Source organism: Eptesicus fuscus, chromosome 14 (genome assembly GCF_027574615.1).
Source record: "Eptesicus fuscus isolate TK198812 chromosome 14, DD_ASM_mEF_20220401, whole genome shotgun sequence".
Classification (NCBI taxonomy): Eukaryota; Metazoa; Chordata; class Mammalia; order Chiroptera; family Vespertilionidae; genus Eptesicus; species Eptesicus fuscus.
Window position 1 is genome coordinate 59,579,301 of NC_072486.1, and position 26,118 is coordinate 59,605,418.

A 26,118-nucleotide genomic window follows, 5' to 3' on the forward strand; every position below is an offset into this window, starting at 1 on the left:
ACTGAAAGGGACCTTAGGATTATATGTAGTTATATACATACATATATATGTAATTCATTCTTCAAATTTTAAAGCTGGGAAAACTGAAGTTTATTAAATTGTACAGCTATGTTGCTGGTAAGTAATGAGAATTTGTTCTGGGACCTGCTCCTAAATTCCTAAAGATGTAGGCCTGTTCATAAGGATAAATGAAAGTAAATGTAAGAATTAAGAAAGGAAAATGATTTTCTTTTTAGTCAATTTGTGCCACTCCCAGTCTCTCTGCAGCCAAGAATCAAGCATAGCTAGGAACGGTATTCCAGAGGCTATGATAGCATAGGATATAGAATATCTTTTATATTGAAAATATTATAACATCCTGCTGTTTTAAGTGACTTAGAATAGTCTGGGATTAAATCACACTGGTGACAATTAAAAACATGGTGGCTTGGCCCTGTAGGGTTCAACTCGTCTAGTTGTTTCTAAAATTGTGTTTCTACAGCTGGTTTTCATTTTTTTTTTTTTTCTGAGGTTGGAAATATGCCATTCATTTCTTCATGGACGGGTACATTCAAAAGTATTTGAACACCTTACCATGTGGCAGCGACTGTTAACAGCATTGGGGATAGCCCGGTCTGTGTGGCCCAGTGGTTGAGCATCAACCCATAAACAAGGAGGTCACGGTTCGATTCCCAGTCAGGGCAGATGCCCAGTTGTGGGCTGGATCCCCAGTAGGGAGCGAACAGAGGCAGCCAATCGATGATTCTCTCTCATCATTGATGTTTTTATTTCTCTATCCCCCTCCCTTCCTCTCTTTGAAAAAAAACCCACCAAAACCCAAACATTAAAAAAATGTGTCTATAAAAAAAAAAAAAGGCATCAGGATAGAGCAGTGAACAAAAGCAGACCAGGTCCTTGCCCTTGGGGCAAAGAAAGAAAGGCACGTGAAAGGATGGGGCTGCTAGGTCATTATTGCCAATTTTTGATTTTAGAAGCCCTTGACGATAATAAAAGGAAAATAGAACTTTTTATTGATGAAAAATTGGAAAACAAAGATAGAGAAAACAAAGCTATATGTGGTGAATTAGGAGATTTTTCTTCTTTTCAGAAAATCACTGCTTTCTCTGTATTTCTGACCCCATAGTGGGTATTATTGCTGCTACTTACCTAACGTGTTGATTGCTTATTCTGTCACAGGCATTGTGCTAAGTGCTTTGAGTATATAGAACCCTGTAAGGTAGGGATTATACCATCCATTTTATTCTTGAGAATAACAGGACCCAGGGAGGTTCGCTAAGTACTTACTCAGCTAGTAAGCGGTCGAGCCTTGATTTGGACCCAGGAGTCAGTGACCAGAGTTTGTGCATCTGGGCCAAGTATTAAGTATTGCAAGCTGAATAACCTATATTTTTTATTATTACAGTAAAGGCTTTTGTGCACAATTTTTGGCTTTTATTTCACTAACTTGCCAAAACTTCATGATATTTCTTAAAGTTCAGCCACTTTTAACTCCTTGTGTAATTAAAATTTATGCCATATGCAAGTAAATGCAGAAAAAAACATGTATTTATTATGAAAATAAACTTTAAAAAAATGTGATATACCAAATATGGTAGACATGAGAAAAGTCTAGTGTGTAGAATTCATTTTATAATGTAATGTTTATACTAGTCTTCTATATGTATCTAAAGTGAACATAGTGCTTGCCATATAGTAGGTGATCCATAAATTATAGTAATTTTTAGTATTTTCATTTCCACTTCACTTATAAAGTAGGTAATAATTTTTACTTTCAGGTGATATGCTTTTAAAATACTTTTTAACAGCACAGGATGGTAACCTGATTCAGTAACCTCACCATTCATACGTGGACCTCTTCATTTTTGATGTTGCTCTCCTTTTATATATCTCCAGGATTTATTTGGGTAAAAGTACATTTTGGTAATTGAGAGCTGAGGCCCACGAACTTGAGTATGCATCAGAATCACCTGGCAGGCTTCCTGCAAGACTGTCCACCCAAGTTTCTGATCCCAGTAGGTGTGGGGTGTGTCTGAGGATTTGCTTGGTATTCTCCCAGGTGCTGCTGTGCTGGTTTGTGGACCGTCCTTTCAGAACTGCCACTCCATGAGTGACATGACTTCTAACTATGGCTGTCCTCTTACAATCATACATGCCCAGTGAGTTAACCTGTGCAATCATGATGTTGCTGTTCTTATTGTGAAATTTATTTTGATATGATATAGAGAAATTTGGTTATAAGTATAATTGCTCTTTATTGCTTAAGAAAAGCAGTTGCTTTTGCATTAGACTTTTTCAAAGTGCTGGTTTTAATTTGTTTCTATTCATCTTTATTCAAGAACACAAAAGCACGCAGGTTTAATTTTTAGGGGGAGGAAAGCATTATAACTTTGGAATATATTTTACAGGGTGATTTTATCTGTTATAATTGATTTCTGAGAATTATAGTGTATCAGGATGACATAGCAATTTAAAAATAACAACACAAACTGTTTTCTTTTGCTCTTTTCAAGAATTCTTCCTTCCTTCCTTGCGCCCTCCCTCCCCCTTTCCTCCCCTCCCTCCCTCCCTCCCTCCTTCCCTCCTACCCTCCCTCTCTCTCTCCCTCCTTCTCTCTCTTCCCTCCCTCCCTCCCCTCCTTCCCTCCCTCCCTCCCTCCCTCCCTCCCTCCCTTCCTTCCTTCCTTCCTCCCTTCCTTCCTTCCTTTCTCTGGCCCTCACCCTAGGATATGTTGACTGATTGTAGATAGAGAAAGAGATGGGGGGGAGGAGAAAGAGAAAGAGAGAGAGAGGGAGAGAAACATTGACTGGCTGCCTTCCTTACATCCCCCTGACTGGGGATCGAACCCACAACCCAGGCATGTGTCCTGACTGGGAATCAAACCATGACCTTTTGGTTCACAGGAGGATGCTCCAACCTACTGAGCCATACCGACCAGGGCTTAAGAATTTTTTAAAATTAAAATTTGATAGATTAGTACTGAGTTCCATTTGTTATTCATCATTTTTGCTTATAAAGTAGGTTTCACTGAGAATTTCACTTATACCAATATAACAATTGTACCTTTTCTTTTCAAAGCATGGCTTAAACCTTTGGGGATATGATGGTATAGAGGGGTTATTCTCTCCAAGAAGAAAAGGCAATCAGAAAATCTTTGTCCATGAAATTAAACTGAAATGTACACTCAATTATCTGAATACCTTTCAGTGCCAGGCTCTATGGTGAAGATCGGTGCCAAAGTAATTTATCTTTTTCATGCACAATGAGGGGTTTTAGTGGATTGTAAGTTAACATGACCTAATTGTGTGATGAGGTTTCTGATAAATCTAATGCAATAAGATGCTTTATTAATACAATTAGCATTGTGTGCAAGTTTTGGGAGGTACAGTTCTGCTGTTTTATTTTGCTAGACCATGTCTACAGTGTTACATTTGGTGTAGTGCTAAGGGACAAATTGGAATGGTTCCAGAGGTGAGGAGCCCTGCTGTTGAAAGGTCTGGCCAGTTTTGCATATGAGGGTTGTTGGATAATGGGAGTAATTCACTGGGTGGGAAGTTATCTTTTTTTTTTTTTTTTTTATTAAATATATTTTTATTGATTTCAGAGAGGAAGGGAGAGGGAGAGAGAGAAAAACATTAATGATGAGAAAGAATCACTGATCAGCTACCTCCTGCATGCCCCCCCATTGGGATCAAGCCCACAACCCAGGCATGTGCCCTGACTGGGATTTGAACCGTGACCTCCTGGTTCATATATAGATGCTCAACCACTGAGCCACGCCTGCTGGGCCGGGAAGACATCTTAATTGTGATTTTAGTTCTCTTCTGTAATATAAGATCCATGAGGACTGCGACATGTTCACCTTGTTCAGCACTGTGTCATCAGTGCCTCCTACAGTGTCTGCTATGTATTCAAAACACAGCTGATTTCAGTCAGTTTTGAGGGGAAGAGATGGCCATCTTCAAATATTGGTCTTATAGATGCTTGTTAATTAGATTTATTACTTACTAGATGCCCGATGCACGAAGATTCGTGCAAGAATGGGCCTTCCTTCCCCTGGCTGCCGGCACCACCTTTGCTCTGGCCTGGAGCTGCCTTTCCGCCTTCGCTCCGGTCCGGAGCTGCCTTTCCACCTTCCCACACTGCCCAGAGGCCTGGAGTGGCTAGGGCGGTGCGGAAAGCCTGCGTCCTGCCCCCGGCCGCTCAGTGCCTGTGTATGCAAATTAACCCGCCATCTTTGTTGGGTTAATTTGCATACTCACTCCTGATTGGCTGGTGGGCATCACGAAGGTACGGTCAATTTGCATCTTCATCTTTTATTAGTGTAGATATCTCTGGAGAGCATATGGTGGCATCAGGGAATTTTTAGGCGGTCAGATTTCAGGTTTACATAAGAAGAACTTTGTAAAACTAGCTTAGCAATCACCCTGGTAAACTCCATGTATTTAATTCTGTTATTTTAAATGCTCAGGGAAGGGCTGCATGGGGATTTACTAGAAAATATACCTGCTTTTGATAAACTGTTGTCAAGATGAATTCAGCTGTTTCTCTTTTTATTTAAGTATTTCATTAAAAAATAATGTCAACTAATGAATGTTTTCTTTCTAATTTAAACCTTTCTTGTCTTTTCAGACTAAAGCAAAGCAAAGAACTGGACCGAGAGAGGGCTCTTGCCAATGAGCAGTTAACCAGAGCTATTCTCCGTGAGAGGATATCGAGTGAGGAGGACCGCTCGAAGGCAAAACACCTGGTGAGCAGGAAACAAATAGTGGAAATGTCTTGTCTACAAGGAAACCTCTGATGTTTGGGAAAAGCTACATCAACTTTTAGAGTTGATAAAATTCATGTTCTCTTTGCTTAGATTTCCTTGATTTTTGCCTTTTACAAGTAGTTGACAATTTGCTGAGATTAACCAGGAAGGGCTTAAAAAGACAGGTAACTTCAGAATTAATGAAATAAAGTCAACACAGAGACATAGGTACATGCATGTTGCCTGAAGGGATATTTTGCATATGTGTGTGTGTGTGTGTGTGTGTGTGTGTGTGTGTGTGTGTGTCCCTCCTTCCTCACTTTTGATTTTATTGTATTGGAAATCTCTGGGGTGAGCAGCCTCACTTGTTTCTATGCTTCTGACGACTGCCAGATGTTAGTCTGGGACAGTGGTCGGCAAACTCATCAGTCAACTGAGCCAAATATCAACAGTACAACGATTGAAATTTCTTTTGAGAGCCAAATTTTTTAAACTTAAACTTATTCTAACGCCACTTCTTCAAAATAGACTCTCCCAGGCCGTGGTATTTTGTGGAAGAGCCACACTCAAGGGGCCAAAGAGCCGCATGTGGCTCACGAGCCACAGTTTGCCGACTACGGGTCTGGGAAAGTCTCCAGCAAAGGTGAGGAAGGTTGGATCAGTCACTTTCTAGGCTTTGGAAAGGGGGAAACATCGTGCAAGGGCTTTGAGAAACCAAAAGAAATAATTAAAACACTTTTTTTTTTTTTATTTAAAGAAAAGATGATATAAACATGTCTAAAAATAATTATTAATAGAAGAAAATGTAAAAGGCATTCATCAATTTGTCATTATAATGCAACTACTCCTCGTATTGGGTGTGTGTCCCTCTAAACAGTTTAAAAAATGTTTTTATTGATTTTAGATAGGATGGGAGAGGGAGAGAGAAAGAGAAACATTGATGAGTGAGAGAGAAACATCAATTGGCTCCCTCCTGCATGCCCCCTACTGTGGATCAAGTCTGCAACCAGGGCATGTGCCCTGACCAGGAATTGAACTTGTGACCTCTCAGTGTCCTTAGTTTAGCTGGTAATTGGAAAAGGTTGAAAATTTTAAGAAAAGGGCCAGTTTCTGTTCTCTTATTCTTTCTCTCAGTCCTTTCTTTGGGAGGCTAACCTTTGACTGTATACCAGTAGAAACAGTTAAAGGAAGTTAGCATGTAATGAGTCCATTACTTGAGTGACTCATCCAGGATCCAGGCTGAATGGGTAGACGTGAAGCTGGAATAGAGGTGATGGATTAAGAAAGAAATGTCAAGGGCCTGGCTGGTAGCCATCATGAAGGGCGCACATGTTGATTGGAACTGAGGCCAAGACATGCGGAAGGAGAGCCAGGGGGATGATTTCAGAATTAAAGGCAGCAAGTGTTGAGTAATTCGATCATTGATTATGTCTCCTGTACTCCTGAGAGTCATCTACACTAATGTCACAGCCTCCCAATTTGAGGGCCAGGGATGGAGTGGAGAGGGTTAATAGTGCTGATGTGGAAGGAAGGCTGGGATCGAGCTTCTCATTTCTAGCAGGTAGAAGAATCCTTGGTTGGCATTTTTCTTTGTGGCTCCGTATTTTTCTCTTGTCTTTGAACCACTCTTTTCTCTACTTTTTTTGTGCCTAAATTTGGACATATTGTTATGTTCTTTTAGTTCAGGGAGATAAGCAAGATTGGGATTTAAGAACACATTAAACATACATACATGCATATGACAAAGCATAAAAGGAGTTTTCACCAAAAAATGTGAAAATATAAGAATTTCTTATTTAACAGTAACTAAAATACTATGTAATGTATTGTAAGCTTGGTTGGAATAGCTATCTTCAGCCCATTTTTCTCTTTGTAACTTGCAAATCTTGTGTATTGCACACATATATTTTAGCACATTAAGCATAAGAAACTGGCCTTGTATGTTCTGTTTTCTTAGGTCTCGTCTTTGTGATTCTGGGGATGTAGAATACAGATGGCAAATTGCCATGCTCTCAACTCCTGAATTTCAGCATCTATTATAATATTAGCCAAATAAAGCCTCAAAGCCCTTAGGGAATAAAAGTAGAATTTATACAATAGGATCATCACTGAGTCAGAGGATCCTGTCCTGGCTTGAGTGTTCTCAGACATCTGAGTGACAGTTCCTGACCACAGCAAGGTGGCTGCCTAACTGTTTTACCAAATTATCCCCTTTGTTGTTATTACTCATTATTATAGAAGGCATGCCTATTTAGTGAGTAAAGATCAGAAAATAAATACAAAAAATATTAACCTACTTAAATTACCACTATCAAGAGATAGTTACTGTTAAGTTTCTGGTTTATTGTTTTTATATTTCTTTTCACATTCCACTAAGTCTCTATAAAACATTTATATTAATATGGGTATATGTATACACACAAACATAGGTGATAATAAACTGAGTCTTGTATAACTCTTACAATAACCTTCATTTAAAAAAATTAGACTATATGATAAAGGTTTTCTATACCAATCCTTCTAATAAAAGAGTAATATGCAAATTGACCACACCTCCGCTACGCCCAAGCCATGCCCACCAGCCAAACCACGCCCACCAGCCAATCAGAGCGAATATGCAAATTAACCCAACAAAGATGGTGGTTAATTTGCATACGCAGGTGCTAATTGGCCTGGGTCCCGGGAACATCCTCAGGACCCAGGCTGCTTCTAGCCTGTAGGCCCGTAGGCCCTGAGCGGCAGGGGTCCCAGAACGCCCCCTGGCCACTCGGAGCCTATGAGTGCAGGCGCCAAGCGGCTGGGGGCGGGGCGGGAATGTCCCCGCGTCACTATGGTGATGTCCCCGCCTGCAGACACGTGGGAATGTTCTAGCACCAAGCAGTGGTTTGGGTCCACACCCCCAGCCTGGGGTCTCAGGCCGGCAGCGGCGCGCAGACCCACGCAGTGACCCCCTTCCGGTCCAGCCTGGGTTCTCAGCCACTGAGTCACACCAGCCAGGCAGATGTGGAGGAATCTTAAATGTTTCTTTTTTATATATATTTTATTGATGTTTTACAGAGAGGAAGGGAAAGGGATAGAGAGCTAGAAACATCTATGAGAGAGAAATATCAATCAGCTGCCTTCTGCACAGTCCCCACTGGGTATGTGCCCCCAAGCAAGGTACATGGCCTTGACTGGAATCGAACCTGGGATCCTTGAGTCTGCAGGCCGTTGCTCCATCCACTGAGCCAAACCAATTAGGGCTGTCCAATATGTTAAAGAAAAAACCCTATCTAATAAAGAGGGAATATGCAGGGGAGGGCATTTGGGGGTGACCGGGCTGTCAGGGGAGGGCAGTTGGGGATGATCAGGCCAGCAGGAGAGCAGTTAGGCATCGATCAGGCTGGCAGGGGATTGGTTAGGGGTGATCATGCTGGCAGGCAGAAGTGGTTAGGGGCAATCAGGCAGGCAGGCGACCAGTTGGGAGCCAGCAGTCCAGGATTGTGAGAGGGATGTCCGACTGCCTGTTTAGGCCCGGCAGTCGAACATCCCCCGAGGGGTCCCAGATTGGAGAGGGTACAGGTTGGGCTGAGGGACACACATACCCGTGCACGAATTTCGTGCACCGGGCTTCTAGTAAGTATATATGTGTGTAGTCACTTTTAGTGGTTGAATGTATTTAACTGGATTTTTCTTTGATTATTAAAATAATACAGTGACTCAAGGAGATATTTGTATGCCCATGTTCATGGCAGCATTTAGAAAACTTGGGGGATATAAAATTACTGAGGACCCAGCTCATATCCACAAGGACAGCCATTGTAAAAAAGACAGACAACAACAAGATTGGCAAGGATGTTGTGGCAATATAAAATGGCACAGCCACTGTGGAAAACAGTATGGCAGTTTTTCAAAAAATTAAAAATAGAATTACCATATGTTTCAACAATCCCACTCATGGCTGTTTTTCCAAAAGAATTAAAAGAGTGACTCAAGGAGATATTTGTATGCCCATGTTCATGGCAGCATTATTCACAATAGCTACAAAGTGGAAGCAGCCCAAGTGTACTGTAGATGGATAAACAAAACCGTGGTCTATACAGACAGTGGAATGTTATTCAGCCTTAAAAAGGAAGGAAATTCTGACACATCATGCAACATGGGTGAACCTTGAGGTCCTTGTGCTAAGTGAAATAAGCCAGTCACAAAATGACAAATACAGTGTGACTTTACTTACATGAAGTGTCTAGAATAATGAGATTTATAGAGACAGTAAGTGGAAGGGTGGTTGCTGGTGCTGGCAGGGAGGGAGGAGTGGAGAGCTTTTTAATGGGTATGGCATTTCAGTTTTGCAGGATGAAGAGAATTCTGGAGATTGATTGCACAACAATGAGAATGCACTTTATATTCTTGAACTGTACATTTCAAAATGGTTAAGATGGTAAATCTTGTTATGTGTATTTTACCACAATTAAAAGTTAGAAAAGAATTACTAAAGATGTAAGCAATATTGCACATATTTTTCTATTCAAAATGGTTTAGGTGGACAATTTAATTCTAACATGTATTACTCCATTCCTTATTATTAACTAGATTATTTTTAATCGCTGAGTACCATCCAGGTTTCCAGATTCTGTATCCCACCACCTTGTAAAATGAGTGGCGTGGAACTTCAAGCCTGCCGTTGTCCCTTTACTTTCGTGATCCTGAGCTGGGGAAGCAGGCATCCTCAGAACCATGATCCCTGCAAGAGTCACCCCGGAACGTTAGCATTGCTCTGCTGTGAGTGCTGGGCTCCCCTTGCTGCATTCTCAACCCTAATACGTGGGGCGCTGAGTGAGGGCCAAACATTGATTTGTTCTTCTTTATTTAGAACCCAAATGTTGCAGCCTGTAAGAAAGTAAAGGTTAGGTTTCACACATTTGAAGGAATTGGAAAGCTGTCTTTCTGGAGAACTAGAGAAAAACACACACACAACTGATGTGGTGTTGGTGCTGTGAAATAAAACGAACTCCTCCCTCCCCCCTCGTCTTCCTCCACCCACTAGCCGTTGACATTTGGATTGCTGTCTCCTTAGACGTGAATCCAGCCTTTTCTTCCCACAGTTGTAGATGCTGGCTTTCTTAAAGCTCTTTGAAGGGCAAAGTCATGGCGGTCCTGTTGTTGAAGTTTCAAAATAGGATCAGATCGAAATTTTCCCTTTTAGAAGAATTGCTTTAGCTGGAGAAGCCGTCAAGTCCTGCTCTAGATTCAAGAAGGGTATCCCAGCCGCCCATTCTACCTCTCAGCGAACGGTACCAGTATTTCAGTCAGCTGATTTCACCCCGAAATTTTTGGGGAGGCAGTTCACTGATAATTTTATGCACATAAAATGTTAATTAAATCCACATTAAAGCTGTGCTGCTTAGGAGCAGGAAAGCACCTGTTCCTAAGAGTGAAGACTAAATAAGAGGAAACCTGTAAAGTTAACGCAACGTGACATTTTATGTGATGTTTAAGATCTCGTACAGATCAATCTAATATTTGCTGTGTCATTAGATTTTTTTTTTTTATCACAGAGCAGGGAGCTGTATTTTTTTGACTTTGCAAATATATTTGATTTCTTTTTAAAATGTCAATTAAAATTTGATTGACTTCTTTTTCTCTCATTAGGCTGTTTTAACATTAGTCATTTCTTATCACCACAGAATTATGTGGTATTGTCTTTTTAAATTTAAACTTGAAAAGAAGCCCTGCTTTACTTACTTAAGGGGATAGTTATTGAAATATTCTGGAGTTTACAGACATACATGTGAAATAATTTTCTTCCTCTTAGGACAGATGCTTTACTGAGTGCTTACTGTATGCTAGATACTGAAGATATAGAAATGAAGAAGACAAAATCCTGTCCTTAAGAAATTCACAGTAAAATGTGGGAGATATACTTAAAATAATGTTAAAAAGTGTTAAGTCTGTTATAGAGCCATGCTACTTATATTTTTGTGAGAATTCTCACTTTTGTGAAAGCAGGGACTTTTTTTTTTTTTTTAACTCATTGCTGTTTTTTCATTTATTCACATTTGAATTTATTTCACACATTCAAGTGCCTAGTATGTGCCATTGCCCAGCAAAGAGTCAACAGTCAGTGAATACATGCTGATGAAGTAAATGAAGGCTTGAATCTACTTAAGCCTGTAAGTGGGAGGAGAGGAAAAGGGGAGGAAGATTTCCTAGGCAAGTGGTGCCTGAGCTGAGGCCTGCAGTGAGTGTAGGAATGCACTTCTCGGGGGGGAGTGGGGATGGTCCAACCTGTGATATTGCAGGCAAAAGCATGGGGACAATGGGACACTACAAGGGATGGCCGAGTGGGAAGGGCAGTGCAAGGGGTGTTGAGGGATGAGGCAGAAGAAGTTGGTTAAGGTCCTGAGTTTCATAGAACCCAAGGTTTGAAGGGGACAAATGAAATGGTTAGATGGGCATTTTTAAAAAATATATATTTTATTGATTTTTTACAGAGAGGAAGAGAGCGGGACAGAGAGCCAGAAACATCGATGAGAGAGAAACATCGATCTGCTGCCTCCTGCACACCCCCTACTGGGGATGTGCCCGCAACCAAGGCACATGCCCTTGACCGGAATCGAACCTGGGACCCTCGAGTCCGCAGGCCGACGCTCTATCCACTGAGCCAAACCGGTCTCGGCTAGATGGGCATTTTGATAGCTCATTCTAGCGACGTGTGAAGGATGAAATAGAGGAAGAAATGAATGGAGCAGTCATTAGTCAGATCATTAGATATTTTGGTCCCTTTCAACATTCCCCTCCATCACAAATTTGTTAAACACCTACTGTGTGCTAGGCACCGTTAGTTGCTAGAGAAGATGCACAGATGAATTCAATCTGGTTGCTTTCCCTCAGTCTCCAGTCAAGTGTAGGGTGTGTGGGGAAGAGCATTCTTACCTTCGGTTTTGTTTTTCTATTTATGTTACAATTTTGAATTTGTAAAAACCTGATAGTACTTAGAAAAAAAAAAAAACTACAAAATTAAGTCAGGTGAATGCATAAATCTAGTTTTTGCAAATTTAAGCAACTGTTTCACCAAACTGTCACTTTTTCTTTCCCAGTTTCCTTTTTGTCTGCAATGTGCCAGTGAAGCAGTCAACAATTGATTAATTTTGTGCTGTGTCCTTTTCAGTGTTTTGTTTGTGCTTCAAACTGTGACAGTTGAAATTTCATGGTAAAAGAGAAAAATGTTTAGAATTTGGGATATGGAGGGAAATGACTAAATCAGAGGAAGTAGATAAGAATACCACTGCTGCCCACGTATAAGTGAGGCCCTGCCCAAGGGCAAAGGATACAGTTGGGGTTGTAATTTTGCTGTGATCAAGAAGGTTCATGCTCAAAAGTTCTGTGTGAAAAAACAGTGAGTGATCAATTGGGGCTTTTAGTATCGTTAATTATCCAGGGGAATGAGTGACAGTGTAGCAGCAGTTACCCTGGGTTCTTTTATTGGGCACTTAAAGATAGTTAAATTTTATTTTATTTTTTGCTATTTTTTGGGCGCAAGTTAATACTTTGATTTTAACTTCTATTAATGCGATCCCTCTGGTTATATATGCTTGGTGCTGGTTTTCTTGCTATAGGCCCTGAGCCCCAATTGTTTTGACATGCTTTGAGTATTAATTTGCTTTCAATTCCAAAAATGAAGTTGGTGATTCTGAGTTGTGCTTTTGAAGACTATTTAAATATAGAGTTTCTACTTTATGTTTGGGGATCTGAGCCATTTAGATATATCTTCCTCCATGTTATTGGTGAGAATGGGGCCTGGGGTCCATCTGCAAGTCCCATTCCTTCTAACTCTTTCTCAGTTACTCTCTTATTGGGACATTTAAAGGGGCAAGGGGGAGCAGAGCGGGTAGCATCCTGTGTCTTCTGTGTGTTTGGATCCATGACGATTTCCAGCACAGAGCCTCCGTGTGCCATCTTCTCTCTTTATGTCCTTTGTTATTATGTGTGGTCCTTACCTCCTGTGTATGTTAAAGCAGTGTTATTACTGCCAGCTGGAAGGCATACTGCCCTGTGAAGAGACTGTTAATCAAAGATTGCTAGTCATAGAGTGCCAGGGCAGGTTCAGGTTTGTTTGCTTGCTGCTGCTGTAGAAAAGGAAAAACATGTTTTGTCTCAGTTTGCCAGCCCAGTCTTTGTTAAGGGCCCAGAGAAAGAATAGGACTGTTATTATAGATTTCTGTATTGCTTGTATACAGAAAACTGAACCAGATGAATATATCTTTCTCAGATATACACACACACCCTCCCTCTCCAGCTCTGCAGAACCACCTAGGCCCGTTGTCGGCAAACTGCGGCTCGCGAGCCACATGCGGCTCTTTGGCCTCTTGAGTGTGGTTCTTCCACAAAATACCACGGCCTGGGCGAGTCTATTTTGAAGAAGTGGCGTTAGAAGAAGTTTAAGTTTAAAAAATTTGGCTCTCAAAAGAAATTTCAATCGTTGTACTGTTGATACTTGGCTCTGTTGACTAATGAGTTTGCCGACCACTGACCTAGGCACTTAGCCCTACCAAGGAGCCTCAGAGAAGTGTGGTGGCATGCTGGCAGGTACCGAGGGGCTGGAGAGGAGATTCACTCCCATTGTCCAGTGAACACAATGTAGAGGTGACTGCAAGTTGCTCGTATTGCTTTTTTCCAAGGGACCATCTCAGCTTGTATGCCTTGTTGACAAAGTGAGGAGAGAAGAAAATAGCACAGCTGAGTATAATGCTGTTGATGGTCTTTCCAACAACAAGTTGTATTTAAAGACGGCTCTGAGGAGCAACTCTGCTTAGAATGTGCTGTCATATTCTCATTCTAAATATACTTTTAAAAATGTACCACGTTTTTTGCAAACTGATTGGCTCAGGGCAACTTTTGTTGAGCAGTGTCCTATGTGGTGGCCCTGCCATAAATAGCATATTGACATCCCATCACTTGGGTCATTATGGGTGTCAAGGTGAGGTATGGAGAGCACTGAGTAAAAATCCATAGGTAACTAAGGTGCAAAAAGCTAGTTATAATTCCATCTCTTTATAATGACCTGGCATTTTGTTAACTTATTTGCTTCACTGCCTGGTCCTAAATGAACTGTCATTAGGGCTTTGGAATTTTATTGAACTGACATCATCGTCTCTTTTCCTACTGAAGAGGCTAAGAAATATGGCCCTGAGTGTTTGCTTTCACCTGTAACAAATGAAAAGTTTTATATAACCATAGTGAATTCCATCAATCCTTACAAATCCCAAATAAGAGTTTTGCACATTATGTTTTGAATGAGACTGTAAGGCACGTGTTTCTTTGTGTTCAACATCGATCTGTCCACTTTGTCTTCAGTGGCGAGTCTCACACTGTCACTTCTGACACAGCCTTGAGAATTGCTTTCAGCCTATTGTTCCTGGGCCTGTGATTTAGTGACTTCAGTGATAGCAGTAATGTTGAATATATGACATACCACGTGCAGTGAGATTTGCTTCATTTTTGTTTATTGGACATTAAATTCTTCATAATGCTAAACATTCTCGAACAGCTCTGTATTTATTTCCTTTAAATACCCCTGTTTTTATTGCTAAGATATAATTCCTAAATGGAACTGAGTTATGCTCTTTCTGTGTTTCTTGATATTTGGAGCTGAGCCCTGCTTTGGGGGTGTGAGGGTTTATTTTCATGTACCCTGGGTTATTCCTTTAACCATAAAGACCTTCACCATTTTGTTCCATTGTGCCTCTCTCTACTCTTTTCTTTACTAACTACATTTTAAGGATGACTTCTCCTGAAAATTACGAGGGGCAGAATTACTAAATGAAGTAAGGCCTCCATTCTCTCGAGAGCAGGAATCTGTTTACAAACCTGCAGTATTTATTACATACCTCATTTAGCTCATTCATCATTTTAATAGAAAAATGAGTCATTTTAGATGATTCTGAAATAATTCCGAGGTGAGCTACATTGCCCCAGGCAGAATATGATTTACTCAGACAGCACCAAGTTGTTTTCAAAACAGTATAATGGAATGATCAGCACTAATAATTTATGATCACTTGTGGCAAACTTATCGGATGTCTTTATTGTCACAGAAATTTGTTGATGAGATTAAATGTTTAGAGGAGTTTTTGAGCTAACTTCTCTCCGTTCTTCCATCTTTTGTGACAAATATTACAAAGTTCCATGCTTAGCTGTATGTCTAAATACTCTGCCTGTTTAAAACACTGACTGTAAATTTAATTCCAGATTCCTGTTTAATATTCTCTTGATAAGAAAGAACACCAGTCAGTGTCACAGGCCAGTTTTATTGGAGATTATAAACCTACTCATATACATTTTCTGCTTAGACATTAAACATTAATCCTTTCGTAGTTTCCTTAGCCTCTGATTCTCAGGAACAGAGCTAGCTAGCTCATCACCTGGAACCATAGTTTTGAGCCCAAAAGGAAATAAAGTATTTCCAGGTGCCATAAGCTCATGAGCTTTATTAATAACCAGCATCACAACAAAAAACATTGTTTTTAATACTTTTTATGTAAGTGAGAGCTTTCCAGTCCATTGTCTTATCTGGTGTTAATTGACGCTTGCAATGGGTACAATATCTAACATTCCTGTTACGGATGATAAAACATATTCAAAGAGACTGCGAGCCTAAAGGATGCATAGGGAGAGAGCCACAAATCAGAGTCCCCCTGCCTAGGTGATCTAATTCTGGCACAATCTAGCAAATTTAGTTATTGCTGTGTTTTTAACCTGTAGTGCATTGGAGCCATTGTGTTAGCAAGGGTGTGAGGGGCCTTTTAGGGACAAAGCTGATATTATTACAGATATTAAAAAGGCAATAGTAATTCATTTATATGATAAGCACACACGTGTGTGAAGTAAAAGCATCAAAGCATGATGGGCCTGCTCAGCCCAGAGGCAGACAGCCCTGGCCACTCTAGAAGGCCTTGTGTGTTGTGCTTAGTAAAATAATATATTCATAATCATATCACTATCAGGGATTAAGAATAATCTATGTAAGAACAAGGAATTGAATAATTCATGTTAGAATTAAATTTTCCACCTAAATCATTTTGAGTAGAAAAGGTTTTGGCACTTCAAGTTATAAATTTAGTATTCCCCAAGACATTCTCACCTGTGAATCTCTGCATTGCAGTGGATACTGGCTAAATGAAGTGTTATCACCCACGCTTATAAAGCCATTTCCAGTGTAGTTATTAAAAAAAGTTTACTATGATCTGTTTTTAGGGAGTGGTTGTTGATATAGATACAAAAGTACTTGATTTGTAGCAATTACCTGTTCTTATAAGAACACCAATTTATAAAGGCAGAAACTTCCCTTTTTGATGTGCATTGTAAACTTTTTTCAGGGGAAGTAAAATATATTTTGACTATTTTTCTGCTTTGGATAATAAAGATGCTTTAATCTGTAGGCTGCTTGTTGAGAATAGAGATAGGCTTGTTACAATAGATTATTTTAAATATTATTTTATGTAATATATTTTAGCATTGACCACTTTACTCATGCAGTGAATTCAACCAATTTTGTGTTTTTGTTGAATTTTAAGAGAAATTTAAAGTGAAGATATTTCGCAGGTTTTTCTTGTAAAGTCAACTTCTGAATAGAATTTTAAAAACAATGTCATTGACCATTTTGGAGATTGGTTAAGTTAAAAAAAAATGAAACAAATTTGGAACATAATTATATAGCTATAAATGTATCTTAATAACTTCAGAAGTAATTGTTATTGACATCGGGTTAATTAATGTAATGGAAAATTAGTTTATTTAAAAAACTATAGCTTTTCCCTCACAGGTCTGTAGAATGATAGGAAAGAACTGGTAACTAATTTTTCTTTAAGTCTACTATTGTAAAATTAAGAGCTGAGTATAAACATTGCTAGATCATATATGTATACTTTATTTGTATTGCATGTAGTAAAGACATTTTTTAGATGCGATAAATAGGATTTGAAATTTATTTCTTGTTTACTTTTAATTAACTTTTAGTTTAAAAAAAAGTTGTAAGATCAAAGAACTTGACTCATTTATCTGCTTTCTTAAAAATTGATTTTAGTGGGAGGGAAGGAGGGAGGGAGAAATAGAGGTGAGGTGAAGAGAGGGGAGAGAGCAAGAAAAAGAGAGAAGAGGGTAAAGGAGGAGAGGGGAGAGGAGGGGTGGAGGATAAAAGAAACATCCATGTAAGAGAGAAACATAGATCAGTTGCCTCCAGGATGCCTCGACCAGAGATCAAACCCACCACCATTTGGTGCACGGGATGATGCTCCAACCAACAGAGCCACTCTGGCCAGGGCAGATTTATCTTTTTTGGAACATTTACCACCCTTGCTTTGTCGTTCTCTCCCTTTTTACACACATAGACACATTCTGTGAAGTACTTGTACATGGTTTGCAGATATCATACCAAATTGTCCCTATGCCTTAAAAATTAGTATATTTCTTATATAACCAAGTATAGTTTTTTAAATCAAGAAATTTGCATTGATGCAATATTTTAATTTTTAATCCAGATTCCAGTATTGTTCTCTACATTATTTTTCTCCCTGCTAAAACAGGATACATTCGAGGATCATATGTTGCATTTATTTGTCATGTCTTAAAACATTTTAAACAAGATTTACAAACTATAGTATCAAGATGAATGCCATGCTAACTTCAATTTATGAATTCTTGCTATCTTGGTAGAGTTTTAGAAAGAGGAAAGTAGAATGGACAAAAGAAAGGGGATGAAGGCCTTACCACACTTAGATTAATATTTTATATTGTGGGTGAGGAAACAATTTTTTTTTTTTTGATATTTTCTTTCATGAACCCAAACTAAAGGCACTTAAATGCTTTCATCAGCATCTAATATAGATCCTGTGTATTTTAAACATAGCAGACACCCAAGTTGTATCATTAAAAACTTATCAAAGAGTCAACTCTTTTGTTATTTTTATACAGAGTTTTTGGAACAATAATTTAATCTGAAGTAGCCTTTTCTCTGGCACCCTCTCTAATCCCCCTCCCCCTCCATTCTGCTCCATGTAATTTTAGGCAAATTGCTTTTTTTTTTCTTATACTTTTTGTTCCTATTTGTTTACAATGAGGACAAGGTCGCTATTGTATTTCCCTTTCAAGCCTGTTGCCTTGATGAAGAAATATATAAACATAGGAGTTCTTAGAATGCAAAGTTCTATGTAGTTATAAATTGATTTTTCATGAAGTAATTTTACTTTATGAATAGGTTACCAATTCCAAGAGTCACATCTATTTTAATTTTCTTTAGTTATTTAAAAAAAGTCCATTTAAGAATAGAAAAATATTTAAAGTTGAAAGACTCTATTTTCTTGGATAAATTGAATTTTGTTATTGAAAACTTATTCTGATTAGTAGAAGTAGTTTAATCACAGGCACAGTAGTTAGTCTTACATACTGCCAGCAGTCATATATTGAAAGGGTCAAAATAAGAGGGTGGAGTCTTTCTGCTAATATGTGTTTGTTGGCTTAGAATGAAAATGCAGACCTTTGATAGCAACATGAACTTAAATTGATATCATTAAAAAAATATATATATAATCAAGTTAAAATAAAGAAAAATTGGTCTATAGTACTTTATGCCTTTAAGAAATGTCTATTAAATTAAACTAAATTTCTGTATTACAATGGATTAAACCCATGTGCTACCACCAAATCCAAATACTAATATCTTAAAATGTTTGCCTTATTTCTATTTATTATTTACTTCTTGAACTCATTAAAAATCTTTAAATTTTCAAATTTTATTATTATTCTGTGCCCTGCCCATTTGTGCCATAATTTTTCTTTTTTAAAATTTAAATTTAATTAAGCTTATTGGGGTGACATCTGTATATATAAAGAGCCAGGGTCGTAACATCCACAATGACCAAAGGCTCTACTGAACACCAGGCTGCGTGCACAGCAGGTGAGTGGGCTGAACAGCTGACCTCTCGGAGAGAGAGCGAGGCGGGGCTGATCAGCAGCGGTAACGGCTGCTGGCGAGGCCGGAGAGAGAAGCAGGGTGATCTCATCACCTGGTCTCATCACCCTGCTTCTCTCTCCGGGCCTCGCCAGCAGCCAAGCTTCTCTCTCTCCCTTTCAGAGGTCAGTAGTTCAGCCTGCTCACCAGCAGCCTGGGGCGGCTGCTGATCAGCCCCGCCTCTATGATCAGGCCCAGAGATAGGCCCGGAAATGCTGACTGGCATAGAAATCGACCAGTCAGAACCAAATCTGGGTCAATTGCAAGAAGCCAATGGTTGCCTAGGAGGCAGGGCTTTTGACACTGACTGGCATAGAAACTGACCAGTCAGAACCAAATTTGGGTGAAGTGCGAGGAGCCAATGGCTACCTAGGAGGTGGAGCTTTTGATGCTGACTGGCATAGAAACTGACCAATCAGAACCTACTCTGGGTGTACTGTGAAGGCAGAACCTAAGGTGGTGGGGCTGAGGAGGGATTTTTAAGGGCAATAGCTGTTTGGTGTAAGGTGTAAGAAAGTGATTCAATTTTTTAATGACCGGTTTGGCAGTATAGTGCATATGGCTGGATATCAGTCCAGATATAGGGATTATGTGTTTTTGTCTGCCAAGAGCATCTCCTCCAGCTGAAAAAGGCTTTTCCCCCCATTTAAGCAATCCTATCCTATATAATCTATCTATACTAATAAAAGGGTAATATGCTAATTAGACTGGGTTGACCGGCCATCTTCCAGACGTCCGACTTCCTTCCAAACAAAGCCATGGTGGTGGGGACCGAGGCAGAGGCAGCTGGGGGCAAGATCAGGCCGGCAGGGGAGGGCAGTTGGGGGTGAGATCTGGCCGGCAGGGGAGGGCAGTTGGGGGCGAGATCAGGCCTGTAGGGGAGGGCAGTTAGGGGCGATCAGGGAGGCAGACGCAGTTAGGGGTGATCAGGCCGGCAGGGGAGAGCAGTTATGGGCGATCAGGCAGGCAGGAAGAGGGATTAGGGCCAATCAGGCAGGCAGGGGGGCAAGGTAGGGGCGATCAGGCCAGCAGGGGGTCAAAGTAGGGGCGATCAGGCCAGCAGGGGGGCAAGGTAAGGGCGATCAGGCCAGCAGGCAGAGGGATTAGGGGCGATCAGGCTGGCAGGCAGGCAAGTCGTTAGGGGCCAGTCTTCCCAGATTGCGAGAGGGATATCCAACTGACGGTTTAGGGCCTAAACCGGCAGTCGAACATCTCCTGAGGGGTCCCAGGTTGGAGAGGGTGCAGGTTGGGCTGAGCAATGCCCCTCCGTGCACGAATTTCATGCACCAGGCCTCTAGTTGGTTAATAAGATTATATAAGTTTCAAGTGTACATTTCTATGATAGATGTTCTGGATATTGCATTGTGTGCCCATCACCCAAAGTCATATAAACTTTTGTCACCATATATTTGTCCCCCTTTACCCTTTTTGCCTCCCCACCCGCTTCCGTTTGGAACCACCATAGTGTTGTCTTTGTCTATGAATTTCAGTTTTATATCCTACATATGAGTGACTTCATATGGTTAATAGCTTTTTCCAACTGACATATTTCACTTAGCATAATATTTTTAAAGTGTATACATACTGTCACAAGTGGTAGTATTTCGTATTTTCTTATGGCTGTGTAGTATTCCATATTATATATATGTACCACATCTTCTTGTTCCAGTCATCTATTGAAGGGCACTTTGGTTGTTTTCATGTCTTGGCCACCATGAATAATGCTACATTAAACCTAGGAGTGCATATATCTTTACAAATAAATGTTTTCAAAATTTTTGGGTAGATACCCAGAAGAGGAATTGCTGGGACAGATGGTTAACTCTATTCTTAATGTCTTGAGGAACCTCCATCCTGTTTTCTATAGTGGCTGTACCAGTTTACATTTCCACTAGCAGTGAATGAGGGCTTCTTTTTCTCTACACCCTCTCCAACACTTATTATTACTTGTCTTGTTTATAATAGCCATTCTAACAGGTGTCTGGTGATATCTCATTGTAGTTTTGATTTGCATTTCTCTAATGGCTGATGGAGTTAACCATCTTTTCATATTTGTTGGCTACTTGTATGTCTTCTTGGGAGAAGTGTCTGTTCAGATCTTCTGCCTATTTTTCAATTGTTTTTTTTTTTTGTTTGTTGGTTTGGTGTTGCGTTGTATGATACACACACACACACACACACTGAGTGGCCAGATTATTATGATTTCTGAACGCATAATAATCTGGCCACTCAGTGTATATCATCATCATACTATCTAGTAAAAGAATAATATGCAAATTGACCGTACCTCTGCTACACCCACCAGCCAATCAGGAGCTGGGTGAACCTGGCTGCCTCCTTCGTTGCTGTGCCCTTCCAGCAGTGGTGACCAGCGGACCTCCAAGGTGTCTGCTCTGTGCCTCCACCCGACCTGGGATTAGTCACAGAGTATACCTTTCGCTCAGGGAAAAAGTAGTACCAGTTATCGGGTTTGTAGATAATGTGCTCTGCAGCCCTACCTGAAGGGGGGGAGTCAGGGAGGCAAGGTCTGGGAAGTTAAGGGAAAGCAACCAGGCTTGATGGCTTTGTTTCTCTGTCTGGAATGCTGATTATCAGATAACTGTGGCTGCACTTTATGCTGTGTCCCTGCCTAGGTCACTGGCTCAACTGCAGCTCCTACTGCCTACTCCTGCAGGAGTGCTCACTCAATCTCTGTGCTACTTCTGGCTGAAGGGAGTGCCAGCCACAACCTGATTCTTCCCCTCTCTCAGCCGAATCCTGCAGTGAGCTCCCTGCTGCACGGCTGTATCCGTAGTTCCTTTGAGTTCTTCTCCCTCTCACCTTCTTGGTCGCTCCCACTTGCCCACCTTTAGATGTTTCAATGCACAGATCTCTCAAACGTGTTTGTGCATTTATCAGGGGATCCTTTGTTGAATTATAGCTGTTCACATTGTTGATTCTTCAAGGGAAGAGACCAATGGGATCGCTCACGCCGCTGTTCTTCTGGTTATCACTCCTGATGTTCATAATATTTCTTTCTTAACTCTCCCCCCTCTCTCTGGCCTCATGGTAAGCGTGCAGCACACGGCAGTGGCACCTTTACGTTGTTCCCATCATTCCTTGTCATGGTGATGACAAAATGTATTGAGTGCTTCAAACTTTTTAAAAGCTTCTTGAGGAACTCAGTATATTATAAAGAAATGGGCTGAGTTCCAACCCTGGAGACATCCAAAAGAACAAGTTCTAAATAATATCCTCCTTTAGAATACAGCATATTTTAATTGGGTACCTCCCTCTTATAGACCACCGTTTCCAAGGTTTATCTATAGCTATACATGTGCTCTCTATGTACATTATAATATTGCTTCCCCCACCCTCTCTTTTCTCTTTGATTGTGTGTGTGTGTGTGTGTGTGTGTGTGTGTGTGTATGTGCGTGCACGCGCGCGCCTTGGGAACATGTGCACCAGGCCTGTAGAGTGACACAACAAAAGCAGACTCTTGAAATAGTCAGGTTTTGTCCTTGTAAATGACATGGTACCAATGCATGCAGTGGATTAAAATATGTTCACCCTGACAGAAATCTTTTGCTTGAAGTGAAAAAGCCTCCCGTCGATTCCAATTGCAGCATAGGTGGCTGCTGCGGGTGGGAGTGCCTTGCCAGGATTGCAGGTTTCTCAAGCTCACGTCTGCAGATATGTTTGTTACTTGATTCTCAGCTTTGAGTTTATTATACTCTTGTCTTGGCATGCTCTTTTTCCAGAAAACACCAGTTTTCATGTTTTTCTGGCTTTTTCTCAAGATTTATGGGTGGGAAGATTTAGTTTTTTGCCTGGTAAGTAGCAAAGCCTGTTTGAGTTCCCTAATCAATAATTGTAAAGTAACTAGAAATTGATCCATGCCAGTTGTAAATCCATCCATGCATTTCTGTTAATGTCTCATCCTAGAGAAGCTGTACAGAAGACATTTCTGTCCCCCCATTAGTGAAGGCAAGGCACAAGCAGGCAGCTGGGTATTAAGAGATATTCTTACGGTGTCCACCGTTTGCTACAAGGCAATGGGAGGTATTTGTCCAGATCTGTAGTATATGCATTGCAGGAGCCTGGAAAAGGTTCTGGGATATGAACATAAACTAGTTTTAGGACTCAGAGCTCATCCTGCATGTAGGTGGAGTCATGATGTTTCTGGTAGGTTATGTCTCCCCTGAAATATAATTTTCACTGATTTGACATGGCCTCACCCTTGTCTAAGTTTGGCTGGGAATTCTTATTTCCCCTCTCTTTCAAGATAGAATTAAGGGGGGAAGTGCTGAGGGTTTGATTAGCAAGATCACATATCTGTTGTCTGGGCGAAAAGGATGCTGCTTAATATCTGGGGAAGAAGAGCACACCTCCTCTCCTAGTTACCACGATGAGGACTCATTCTGGCAGATTGCCCCCTAGTCACCGTGGAGATTTTATAAGGCCCCAGGTTCTCCCTGGAAGGGCACTTTCACTTTGGGAGGTCTTTTCTGTGCTTGTCGATTGCAGTATGCCGTATCCTTTGCAGTAGCTTGGAAATAAGGGAGAAATAAAAAGTTATCATACAATACAGTTCAAAACATGCTCCAAGTGACTGCAGATGATGGACTATATTGCCTGTCACTGATGAAATATACTGACGTGTCTACGCAAAGAATGTTCCCATCTTTTTCAGTCTTTAACGTAAAGTTTTAATGATTGTTAATGTCCTGGGACGTATTTACAATGTGATGTTTAATAGAATAAAAATCAGCATGCTCTTTAATGTCTGAACAAACAGAAAGCTTGGTATAGGATTTTAAAAGATATATTCTTTTTAAAAATACTTTACCATGTTTACCAGATTCTCTTTAATTGAATAGTAAAAAAAAAAAATAGGCACCATCCGTCATTAATTAATTACTGTTTTTAAAAGAAAAGAGTCAAAAGATAAGAATGCTGGTGCCTTCCCCAGCCGGGCCCTGGACTAGCGATTGTCTGGTCCTGGTGGGTGCCTGCCTCTCTCAGAGATGCTTATAGCAGGCTCTTGCAGCTCATGCCAGCACTCTTCCCAGTCATAAAGTTGATCAAATAACCCTCTGGTTTCCACATAGACGGCCTGCAGGAAGGGCCTGTCGTGGCTGGAGGTCCCATATGCGTGGTCTCCTTGGCAGATGTAATTCTTATTTTAAAGTGATAATTTGGCCTTTTAGTTGGCTTGTCTCTCCAAACCTCTGAGGCTGTTGACAAATGAGGCTTCTAAATGTGCAGTACTAATTTCACCAAAGTAATTAATTCCTTACCTGGAGCCTTTTGACAGGTGGCCTGATGCTGTTCCCAGTAACAACCCCTGTGCCCTGTGCCAAGCAGCCTCTCTTCTTTAAAACTTCATTGAAGAGAGGGAGTTGAGAAGGATGTGTTCTGGAGGGCATGCCCCGGGATGGGAGCTACACCAAGCCACAGTGCCACGGCCCACTTCACCGCTTTGCCCAGAACCTGCTGCTAGGGACTGTAGAGATCACCCCACCTCACCTCCTCCTCCTATTTGTGAAGAAAGTGTCCCAGGACTCAGGGATGAAGTGACAACAGACGGAGGATTAGCACCTAAATCTCTAGCTTCCCTGTCTGGGATGTTTTTCATCTTTCAGTGGTGATTATCGGAGAGGCTGCAGGGAGTGCAGGCCAGAGAACACGAAGGCCAGGGCTCTTTCTACAAGTTTGGGCTGGCTTGGGGTTAGAAACCCCACCGAGGATGCGGCAACTCCCTTCTGTGTAAGCCAGACACACAGAGGGCATTTGGGATAGAATACTCTTCACTGGAGCTATGTGGAGGTACACTTATCCTCTCTGTTCCTTTGTATGTTACAGTTTTCTCAGGGCCCTTTTCTACCATTTACCTTCCTCCTCCCATAAGAGACTGAAGCAGCTGAGCAAAGAGTAGTGTTGTAACTCCCTAGACAGTGAAACTGGGGCCTTATGCCATAATCTCTCTCAAATGCCAGGGAAAAGGCCCATGCCATTTGTCAGTTATCTGCCAGGCCACTGCTATGACAGCTGAGATAGTAGGTAAATGTCCCTGGCTTTCTCTGTTTTTACCTTGAAATAAACAGGCAGAAATATGGTCACCGAACAATGATCATTCATAGACCCCATTGCATTATTTTAATTTGCATTGATTGTACCAACGTGGGATTCTAATAAAGCTCTTATAATTTAAAACATAACTTGTCTATTATAACCAATCCCCATTGACTTAGCCAGAGTGAACTTTTTATTCTTGCTTTTTCTGAACTTTTTATTCTTGCTTACCTCATTATATGTGTGTGTGTGTGTGTGTGTGTGTGCATTTCATTTGCATGCACGCATACGGAAGGGTAGCCATAATATAGAGTGCCATTTACAAAATACGGTAGTGAGGCTGTTCGGTGCCTCAGGAGCAGACAGCAGATGTCCCTGATTTCTTTTACCTCCTCATGCTGGTCCCTCTGCCTAGATGTTCTCCTCTGCTTTTTCTCCCACCTCTTTCAGCCTCTTCATTTAAATTGTGCTTTTTATTTCAAAGCATAGCATAAATACCTCTTTTGTAAAGCCATCCTGATTTTCTAATTCAGAAGCGATCACAACCTTTCCATATTTCCAAAACCCTTTGTTCCTAAGTCTATTACAACTACGGCGATGCTATAATTTATCATCCAAACAGGGAAAGTGGAAGGAGGCACTATTAATTAATTATATCAGGGCAGCACATAAACTGGGACGTTCCAGGGAAGCCAGGATATATGGTCACCCTAGTTATGACCTTTATTCCCTGTTTGAGTGAAGTAGGACTGGTTAAGTTTGTGTTCATCTCCCGTTTTAGGATGTAAATTCCATGGTAGGGGTAGGAGAGGCAGAAAAGGACTGGGCCGTTTATGTTTTCATTTCCACACAGGGATTCACACTCAGTAGGAGCCACACGATGCTCACTGAAATGAAATTTAGGCTGTCCACAATGGTTCTCAGAAGTTGAGCAGGCCTGCTGGGACCTCCAGGATAGCTATAAGAAAATCGGGCTGATAGACAAAGTTGGGGCCAGGGAGAGTCAGCTGAGGGGACTCCTGGGTTGTCCAATAGTCTTGTTCTTGGGGCAATGGCCATTTGGGCCCATTCTGGGCTGCTGTGGCCAACCAATGACAGGTCTCTTCTGTAAGGCGGAGCATGACCATGGATGATGTTCCTGGGTGCAACCATCTAAGTGGATGTAGGACCCTAGCTGGGGGTGAGGCAGGCAGGTGGAGGGCCCTGTTCCTACATGTGGCGGTTGGTCAGTATCTTCACTAAACTTGAACACCTGGCAATATATTAAACTCGAAGCACTTGAGAAGGTTATAATCACTAGCAAGGCTGTTAAAAAGTTGGGTAGAGGACT

At 41.0% G+C, this 26,118-nt stretch overlaps 1 protein-coding gene across 1 annotated transcript in view; it reads left to right on the top strand.

The window, feature by feature from the left end:
• CHCHD3 (coiled-coil-helix-coiled-coil-helix domain containing 3) overlaps positions 1 to 26,118 on the top strand; it is a 273,678-nt gene that overhangs the window by 102,399 nt on the left and 145,161 nt on the right. The window contains exon 4 of the mRNA XM_028159082.2: positions 4,630 to 4,747. Coding sequence (XP_028014883.1) covers positions 4,630 to 4,747 — 118 coding nt within the window. The remainder of the gene's footprint in view (positions 1 to 4,629; positions 4,748 to 26,118) is intronic.